At 42.5% G+C, this 10508-nt stretch overlaps 1 protein-coding gene across 1 annotated transcript; it reads right to left on the minus strand.

The window, feature by feature from the left end:
• Window positions 1–2722: 2722 nt before the first annotated feature.
• LOC135371711 (uncharacterized) lies at window positions 2723–4285 on the minus strand. The gene is made up of 5 exons (XM_064605684.1): window positions 4173–4285; window positions 3803–4045; window positions 3524–3695; window positions 3089–3237; window positions 2723–2991 (listed from the first exon to the last, which is right to left on the minus strand). The coding sequence occupies exons 1-5, from the start codon at window positions 4228–4230 to the stop codon at window positions 2795–2797; spliced, it is 819 nt and encodes a 272-aa protein (XP_064461754.1). The 5' UTR covers window positions 4231–4285; the 3' UTR covers window positions 2723–2794.
• Between the last annotated feature and the right edge of the window lie 6223 nt (window positions 4286–10508).

The raw sequence follows: 10508 nt of genomic DNA on the forward strand, positions 1-10508 counted from the left end.
AGCCTGGGCACTGCAGAGTACATTTGCAGGAACTCACAGCTATTAGACATAAAACCAGCATAACAAATATGTAAATACTTCAAACAGCTATTTTATATAATAACTAGGACACAGACAATCTTGCAAACTAGATATCTCAGAAATATGCACAATTATAATTTCATGCAATGCTTGGAGTAGCAGGGAGAAGCAACAGAATGAGAACAAGTGGGGAATGCTTAGGCACGTTCCTGATACAGCTCCCTTGTGCTTGAGTTTATATTTGTTGCTGTATGTCGTCATTTCAGTGCATGTTACGGAACCCTCACTTGGCAAAAATAATCCGCTGACTTGACCTCTGTGGCATTGCTCATGGCCATAGTTGTTTTGTGGCATAGATCCCTGGCTTAGTGTTTGTGATGTAGGTAGGGATTGAGCACTGCAGACCAACGGGATTTTGGATTCCGATAAGGCAGCAAATTCCAAATGCATCTGCCTTGCTCAGCAGATGAAGATTAAATATTGATTTACAGGAGTGTGTTGTATTAGATCTGCACTTCTGATCAGGTAATTGTGTAGAATCTGACTGCTATAACTAAATTTACCGTAATGAAGATTCACTACAGGTTGATAAGTAGTACTAAACCAGCTCTTGTGGCTGTCTCTAATCTTCAGTTGCCCCAGTGCGTGAACCAAGCGGATGAACGTGGAAGTGACAGCCAGATAGCTGATCTAAAGGGTGCACTGGTGCCCGCTTCGTGCAAGAAATATGTAAACAAATTAATCAATTAAAGGGGCCGTAAACAGGTATACAAAGTGTGCACTTCACTGCGTTATATTATTGCAACTCAGGAAGTGAAAGCTCCTTGCAATTGTAACGCTCAAAATCAAAAGGCGCTTGCATACGGATGAAATACTCACTGCACTCTTTTGCTTTTTAGCTCCGGCCTGCGCTCTAACTTTATGCCATTCTGATGTCAAGGGTTCCACGTGTGATTTTATTTCACTTGTGAAAATGTGCTAGATGAATGTGTGTCTTATTGTATTCAAAATCTGAACAGTTACAACCTCAAGCTGGAAAAAAATCCGTTCAATTTAGATATCGCACGCGAACTACGTTTTCCGTGCAGCAGCAAGCAGCACACAGTGAGCGTGAATGAATATCTGGCACTACAGTTCTGGAATCTTAGGTAGGTGTGCGATTGGTCTTCTTCGAATGGTTCCGACGACTGGGCTGCCTTACTTTGGCTTGAGCCATGCGGCTTCGCATCCCCAGCTCGCGTGGCACAGTGCTTTTGGCGTGGGTTTGGCATGGCACATGATTTTATAGTGTTACAGTTCCTTAGCCCTTCGGAAAGTGGATTTTGTAGAACAATTAAACGAGGGAACACTGCCACAGTACCCGAGACAGTACGAAGGCTAAGTGCTCGTACTTCCTGACACATATGGTTTCAATTTGAGCACTCATGAGGCATGAGATGCACATGCCATATATATCATACTTACTTCAGCAGACTTTGCGAAGCTTTGCTTGAAAAACTGGGTACTAAAAATTCAAATAGTTTCGTATACTTCATGGTGAAATATTTTGTGGTGGTGTGCTCACTGATGATGATCTTCTCCAAACTTGTGAGCCTTTACACCCACCATAACATATCATGAGACAAGGGTCCCTCTGTGTTGTGTAAGGGTCCCTCTGTAGACTTCATTAGCGGGATGAACTACCCTGAGTCAACATGTTCCATACAGCCCGCGTTTTGTGCATCTCCTCATTTCTACATTTACATCGTGAATTTCCTGCACTTTTCTTTTTACAAACTGCACATATTTGTATCTGCTACTGAACGTGACTCTAAAAGGTGGAAGTACATTTACTGGAACATGCAATGCCTAGAGCACAGTGTTGACCACGAGGTTACAGAAGTTGAAGACTTTAGTGACGGAATATTGTAAACAGTGCAAGGTAGGCTCAAGTTTGGGGGCACTCAGGGTGGAGGTGACTTGCAGAATGGAGTTATGGTATTTCGAACACTGAAAATATGTTTCAGATAGCATTCGAACATCATGAATATTCTGTTCAAAATTCCCATTATTTGCACAGTTTTAGTTAACAGCAGAAATATGGAAATGTAATGTGGAAGGGGGCATATGGCCATGTGCATACACCACTGCCCAAAGAAGCATTAGTGTCCTGAAGAACATGGCTTTTGTATGTTTCTACGCCATAGTAATTGATTTAGATGATACAAGCTAATACTAAAGCATTGATTCCTTTGCATCACTTCATCATCTCTTTGTTCTTTCTGTGTATATGTGTACTGGGGTAGCCAGTTCGACTTCGTCAAAGCTCACATCCCCATTTTTTCCTTTATCACATCATGTAACTTAACTTGATTATCACCAGAGGGCTAAGTTATCAACTTCAACAGATTATACGATAGTGGTTTAAATTTCCAACTCTAGCAGTAAAATACTGAATTGTAGCAAAAGCAGCTCTGCCACTGCAGAAAGCTCTCTAATACGACAAGCTGAGAGGAAGAAAAGTAGGGAAGCCTCACTAATACTCAATAAGTGATCTGTTTTATGAAGGAACTGTACCAAAATGTAGCACCCGGTGCCAATTTCCTGTAGTGGTTATTCGGGAAATTCAGGTTAAATAGGCAGTGGAAACCTGGAATTGGCAAGGAGATTCAAGGTTGCCTGTTGGTTTGACACCTGATGTCAGTGAAATATGCAACGGCCGTAATTCTCCTAAACATGCGTATCTCATTTCATAATCATGCATACTTTTCTCAGTGCACAGATTGGATTGCCTTCATTGACTGGATGCTGGCTCTGAGTGGTGCAGAAAACGGCTTTTGTGGGCCTCAATGATGGCTTCCCTTGGCTGACGTGGGTGGGAGTCACTCATTGGGCGGGTTGCAATTGGGGTTGTGTCCTCCAGCGCTTTCTTGAATGATGGCAGTGATGAACATCTCTGCAGCGTTTTTTCAAAAAGGACATCAACGTAGCCTGCAAAGGCAAAACATTCCATTTCTTTGCCAATAAGTAAACTTGTGAAAAAAAAAAAAGTCGCGGATAAGTACGCATTGCAGGTATGCACACTCACGGAATGTTGCATCTTCTTTCACAGAGCAGGCAACAACATGCCCTCCTCTCCCTTTTGGCACTTTCAGTTTCCACCTCTCTTCATCGGTTAGAGTTCTTGCTTGCTTGCGACAGGAATTTTCATTGAAATGTAGCACCGCAAGACAAGTTCTGATTGATAGAAAAGTGCATGGTGTTGTGTCAGAGTAATATCACTACCTTTCCATTCAATAAATGTATATCCCCCCCCCCCTAATATTACTATTCTGTACATATTATTTGTAGAAAATATTCTTGGGAAATAAATGCTGCATCGGTTACGTGAAATTTCATACCAAAACATGAGAAAGGGTATAATACGTTATATGTAATGCTAGATTAGAATAGCCCGATAACATCTAAACTCAACCAGTTTGGAGGTTTCGCTTTTTGAGGTGAATGAGAATCTCCAACATACCTTTCATACATTCCTTCAGGAGAAAAAGCCACAGACTTTGATGCAAAGGTATTCAGCACGCTGTGGTAGGACTCCAGCCCGTATGTTTGTGTTGTAGGGGACAGTTGCCCAATGTCTTTCATGAGCAGCGGAGCAGTCACAACAGCCTTGAATTTCACATGTGCTGGAGAATCTAAAACAACAAAGAAATTGTCTGTCTTCTTTGCTGTACTACTACAACGTAGGATACAGTTTTCTTCTTCAAAGTATTAATTTTGAAAAATAGTGTAGGTACTGTACCACGTTTGAGCCATGCAGATTCTTGGTTGGGCTGGTGAAGGCAGCGAGGGTAGTTCGGTGCATGGCCCTCGTGCACATCCACTACGTGGTTTACTGAGCTTCTCCACATTTCTAAGAGCAAGCCAGCATTGCCTCCACTTACAGCTGCACACCAGTACATGTGATTCACTGCTGCGGGGATCCACAATTTCAGGTCCCTTGTGGCTGCACTGTTACTTGCTGCTACAAGTTTCTTCTTAACACCTGAGATGCCACAATAAATGTATGTTGCATAAGGTACAATCATGACATAAATTTGACACTATATGTAGCTAGCATTGCTAATCATGTGTACCATAAAAAGTTCAAGAAAAGTCCTTTTGTTTCATACCCTTCGCGACGTGCCACACATCAAAGTAATGCTTGATGTCTGGCTTCATCGTTCGCATGTATTTTTTCGTGGCTGGGTGGCGGTCGGTGGTCAGTGATGCCACATTCACATCATTTTCCTCGAGGAACTTTAGACCCCGTATAAGGCCCTCCTTCTCCATATGGCTGCTCGCTTGCACATCTGGGGACTGCAATAATATACATGATATGAGAACACGTTTTAACAAGGATGAGAGCTTATTTACAATTCCATAACACTGCTATGCAGTTCAGTCATGTGATGTTTTATTATTTTCAGATTATTTGCATTTACTCGTAGACAAATATTATGTAGTATTCATCGCGTGAATAGGATAAACGGCCAAATGCATGAATAGTTAAATAAGGAATTGTTCATGTGTCATCAATGTTAAACAGTACGTATTAACCATCCTGGAAGAAAAAGCTGGAGAATGAACAGAGAACATGTCAAACAGGATGACTGCTTGCAACCAACAAGTTTCTTAGGACAGCGTGCAAAATGCTGAACCACATGCCAGACTATAAATTACTATATAGTAGTCCGAGGCTGCAAATAAAGTAAACCGAGTCATGGCCACTGCCAAAGCAAAGTTCAACATAACCTCAAATATGCAAGGCTAAGTGGCTTCAGTATTCATTTTTAGCGCCCATCAGTAGTAAAGCACAGATAGCTTTAAGGAAAATAGCTTTCGCTATACCCCAGCTTCCTGGAAACCTGCTAAAATTTATCTGAAAATTTGTTCCCTAAACATATTCCAAGAAAACTATCCAATGACATGGGACGACAGCTGTATTCACAACCATGCAAAAGGAAGGCTCTAATGGAGTTTTGTTTTTTTAAAGAGGACAGTTGCTTGTTACTTGCAGCGTGCCATTCATCCTGTGTTCTCTAGTGTAAATGTTTGTTCTGCTGTTGTGTCTTCATGTACCAAAGACAATCTATGTCAGTAGGCTTGCGCTCTACCACATTATTCGCATTTCCCAACATGTAGAAATAAGGCAGTGTCCACCAGCGTGGCACAGAAGTGCTAGTTTTCTGGCATGGTGAAATTTATACGTAGACATAGCATGTAACATACGTAACATAGCATACGTACATATACGTAACATAGCACGTGGGAAATGGTTGCGCTGAAACATAATATTGTGAAAATTATTACTGCAGTGGCATAGCAGTAAAACTAGTGATCAAATGTATATGTCAGGGTTTCCACTCGTCATCATTCAAATGAAATTGTCGTTGTCAGGGTCTGCACCATTCCACTGCTTTAGTTAGGTACACGTCAAGGAACATATGCATGCGTACCTCCTTCACCTGAACTTGTTCGAAATGCACAATCTTGTTTAATGAGTCACAGTAAAAACTGTACGTTAGGTATTTAGCACTGTGCCCAGGTGAATCGCATCTCCCATCTGACGCCAGGTTAGTCGGATCTGTACCAAGGTTCGTTAGCAGTTGTTGTTGCTGTGCCTTGTACACCTGTAATGCAAGGTGTACCTGTTAGTACATATGATACACTTCTTCACAGACACCCTAGTTACTGTGATCAAAGTGGAGAGCTGGGATAGTTTGTTCGACATGTCCGAAACTGCAATGACGAAGCACAGAAACAACACAGGACAAGCTTATCCTACCTGATGTTGTGTCTGTGTATCTCGCTATTCATTTTCATTACCCTAGTTACTACAGAACACCACTCTGTAATGCAGGGCCTGGCTGCACGGAACTGTTCGCCTAATGTTGCAGGTCTCATGTTCCTCAAAGAGTCTGAGCGGAACACCTAATGAGTGCTGCTCTGAAAGAGTCTTGTGCAAGCAGACCCTGAACACTTGCCCCACACTGGAAATTTCTAAAGTCATATACACTTTCTGAGGCTAACGATAGATACGCATGAGAACACTTCAGTAGTGGCTCTTGTTCATACCTCTTTGACTGTTGGAAACAGGTATGCACTCTGGTACCTGTAGTACTGTCGGTCTGTTATCACATGAACACGCATGTGCCGAAGCATTCGCAGTGTTGTTGTGGGGCTCAAACCGGTGTACAACAGTGCTGCAGAAAGTAGTGCATTTCCTGCTGCTTTTTTCCCTATACGGGGTTGGCTGCTCCAATGCGATATGTGACCCAGAGGACATTCTGTGGCAACAGTCAGTAGTGTTCCACTTGTTGTGAAAGAGCATCTGCAGGGCTTTGAGCACTCCTTGCAACTTTGGAATAGTTCTGTGAGGCAACTTTCAAACACGATGAACTTCGGTTCCTCATGCAGAGCCTTTTCTTCTAGAGGTTTGTCCCTGCAGGGTATTTCAATGAAGTGTTGCAACCAATGCAATAATACAATTGTCATTGGATGCTATTTCATCTGCTTTTCGTTCATTTCATTCATTCTTTTTTTGCTGCATTCAAGTTTGCAAGTACGAGACCGCTGATACGATACCGGATGGATGATTCATGTGATATGTTAGCCACTCCGTTTAGCTCCATTTCTTTACCTAATACGCACAGTAACTGTCCCCCTCTCCCTCCAATTCCTTCAGAAGTAAGAACTGGAGCCTGGCATACCTTAATGAAACGATTGCAGTGATGCAGACACAACAATGACCCTTGTTTCGTAAGCACTATTACTGGTACGCGTATAACTTTACAGTAGAGAAAATGATTTCCTGTCATAGTACATAGGGGTCTTCTGTGAGGTAACGCCAAAGATATTCATAGAATAAGGGGTAATTAAATATCAGGAGGTGAACTCATGTACATGTTTGGACAAAAGTGTACTGAACGTGTGAGCGGTGTATTTTCTCCTCGGTGCAACACCCTAGCTGCGGGCTCGTTCACTCTTTGTGAGGGGTGCGAGTGGAGTGTGCCAGCAGCAACACCTATCAAACCACCGATACCAAAATTACTGTGGTGTGTTGCAACCAGATCACTCACCTACCCCTTGCACAAGTGAACTTGTCCACTTCCCCCTGCTGCTAGGGTGTCGTGCCAAGGACAGACATACACTGCTCATGTATTCCGTGAACTTTTATCCCAACATGTACCACATAAAACAAAGGAGGTAGTTGTCACGTTAGCATGCTTGGTGCAACATACTCTAGGAAGCTCTCGCTCAGTGAAGGGTAATAAGTCACGTCTCCCTCATCAGCCTCATTCTCAGGGTCCACTTCCTCAAATCCTGAGCAGTCCAATATTGGAGATGCTGGGCAGGGTGGAAGCTCCTGAGGAACACTTTGTAAGGGAGATGACACTCGACGTTGCACTATGGGAGCTGCCTCATCAGAAGCTACATCCTGTGATGCCTCTTCAGTTTGCGTGCCAGTCGATTTCATCGCCACTAGTCCAAGCAGAGTGGTGTTGCACTGTGTTGCTGCATAAACATTACATGTTGAGCAACACTAGAATTACGCTTTCATTTGTAGTTGGATTTTGTCTGTTACTTCTGTACAAGAAGATAGCGGGTATGCACTTACAGGTGTTGACCAATCCAACAGATGTCATGCGCAGTACAGCTTGCGTAGCCATATTTCTTGTGGATTTGCGAGCAGTGCAGCAACAGGGGCATGTCCCAAGGCACATGTCTGTGATAGGCCGATCCTAAAAATTCAGCAGGCAAACTGTTTGTACCACTTGCTCACTGCAAATGACTGCATTGCCTTTGCTTCCTCTATTACCACTTACATGTCTGAGTGCTGTCTGACTGCAAAGTGGGAACACATTTTACAAGTAGAATTACATAAATGGCCTCTTGTGGGACCGTGCTGCTCATGTGTAGCATATGTAAATCTAAGTTTTGTTGTTTCATAATGTATCGTATGTTCCTTGTGTGCTTGTGGTGGTCTACATGATGATAAAGGCTTGCACACAGATTGGTAGCCAGAAATATATTTATTTGAGAAAAGGGTTCTGCAGGGCTTATGGGAGAGGAGGTCTTCCCTCTCCCAAAGGTACTAACACAAGGTATAATTTCAGGGGGTTCGACCTCATGTCTGCACCCAATGCATATGTCTGGGCACTTCTGTTTTAGGCATTGTTTTTACTGTTATGAAATGGGTGTGCCACCAACAGCAATTAAGTGTTTATCGTTGAAAGTCACGTGGGTGGTATTCCTAATCGCTTACCATATTTTTTATGAACAACATCATTTGGGATAACATGGCAGTTACATGGTTTGAGTCTCAATTGACTGATGCCTTTGGAAAAGTATATGCCACATTTTGGAAAAGTATATTGTTGATGTTCTCACCTCATGATGTGTCAGTGAAAACTCATGCCAGTCATCCATGGTCTCCTTAAAAATATGAAAAAGCTCTGACTAGTATACAGTGCACAATTTTTATTTAGTGGGCACAGGAAGCTTATGAAACTACCTCATATGTAGAGGCACCCTTCATGTCCTGCTGTAATGGGAACTCTGGGAAGTCCTGGGTAGCATCGACAACCTCCTGTAATAAAGAGATAAGAAAATGCATTCAGAGGGCCCCACTCATTTTTATTACTTGATGGCCAATTAGCCACTGACAGCAATAAAAGCCATTACTATGTATTTCTAAGAATGCTGGAAATAAATAAATTGATGTAATTACTGCAATGAACTGCTCAATTTTTCACCTTAGATATATTTTTGAGCACTCTGTTTTTTACATTTCGACACATACATGCATCAAACCAGCAGAAGCTTGTGCGTAAAACAATGTTACACACCTCCTGTGCAACTGACACGTCTAAGTTGTACGGAGATATGTCAGGTCCGTATGCGTGCTCGGCACCTACGGATCCCTTCAAAGGGCAGAAAATAAATATTTGTTAGTACAACACTCACGCTATCTATGACATTTATGAAAGAAATTGGTGCCCTACCTGGCAGACAACAGTTGTGAGCATTTCAGATATGTCCCCCTCTACAGTTTCTTCCACATCCATGAAGTCATCACCCTGACAGTGTAAAAAAAAACATACAAATTTATGAGCAGTTAAGTTTCTATCTACAGTTCAGTTCATCGTTATTTTTATTCCATAAAAACGAAATGGGGCTACCAGCCACAAAAGGCACAAGCCTGATGAGGTGCCTTGCACCAATACAGTGTGCGGTGACTGAGATATTGCTACTATGAGCCTATAGCAAGTCAATATCACATAAAGAAAATACACAATTGCACCAAGGTGTACCTATATTCACACATACATACACAAAAAAAATTGAGATAACAGAGTGGCCTCTCTACAATAAGGCCCCAACAAGTTTTGAAACTGGACACAGGAGGGGAGTTTCCAGTCAGCTGACCAAATTTGTTTGGAATAGTCGGAATGAGGAAGGGTGTCTCCTCACTTCCATAGGTAGTGTAGAGCAGTGCAACTTTGTAAGGGGGACAGTTCTGTATTTCATACCGTAATGACATTGTTTGTGATGGTGCTCAAAGATCCTGATTTTACAAGGCGATTTGTTTGTAAAAGCTTCATTTTCCAGTGAATACTTTTTCCACTGTAAGTATTTGCATGTCTCGAAGGAGCTGAGGGGTATGGGAATCTGTAGACACTGGCTACTCTTGTCATACACAAGGCTCTTTTTTTGTATCGCAGCAATTATATCGTAGTTGCCCCAGATTAGACAACACCAGTGCAGTGTGGCGTAAACTAAGGTTTTCAATTGGGCTACACTGTTTTAGAATATTGAACCCTCCTTTACTGTATGCAACATGCTGCATATTACAAGGAGAACAAACATATTAAAGCTTACTCGATTCCTGATTCTGTTTCCTACAGTTGGTGCCACATCTTGTCCAAAAAAGTCATAGCTGTAAAAACTATTACGAAGTTACTCCTACACGCACACTACACACCTTCATTGTACGTACTACGGGTGTTTCTTACTGCACTGGCATAGCTACATTGTGAACAACACAGAGAATTGTACAATATTTTGGTTTAGTGCGTAAACCGCAACTAGCATACATCCTTGTTTTTCTATGACCTTCTAACATCTGCATGCCACAACGTAGTTCTCACAACCAAAGTAATCACTTTATACATCACGGAGAAGCACTAACCTCGTCACGTCCGGATGCAACACTCCTGGAAGGCAGATTCAAGGAAGGCACTGCAGACTTTCGTAGGCGGAGGTTCTTGGTGCTCAAGCCCAGTTGCTCTACAACTGAAGGGTCCCTCTCGTAGTCTTCATTCTTAAAATGCAACTGGCAAAATCTGCGCTGCTCTACATCACTGCCAGCACACCTTCCAATACTGTCAAGCCATAGCTGCCGCCGCGGTTGATCGCGCGGTATCGGATGGTACCTTATGCTAGCCGAGAATTCTCCGTTCGGG

The sequence above is a fragment of the Ornithodoros turicata genome, chromosome 1 (genome assembly GCF_037126465.1).
Source record: "Ornithodoros turicata isolate Travis chromosome 1, ASM3712646v1, whole genome shotgun sequence".
Classification (NCBI taxonomy): domain Eukaryota; kingdom Metazoa; phylum Arthropoda; class Arachnida; order Ixodida; family Argasidae; genus Ornithodoros; species Ornithodoros turicata.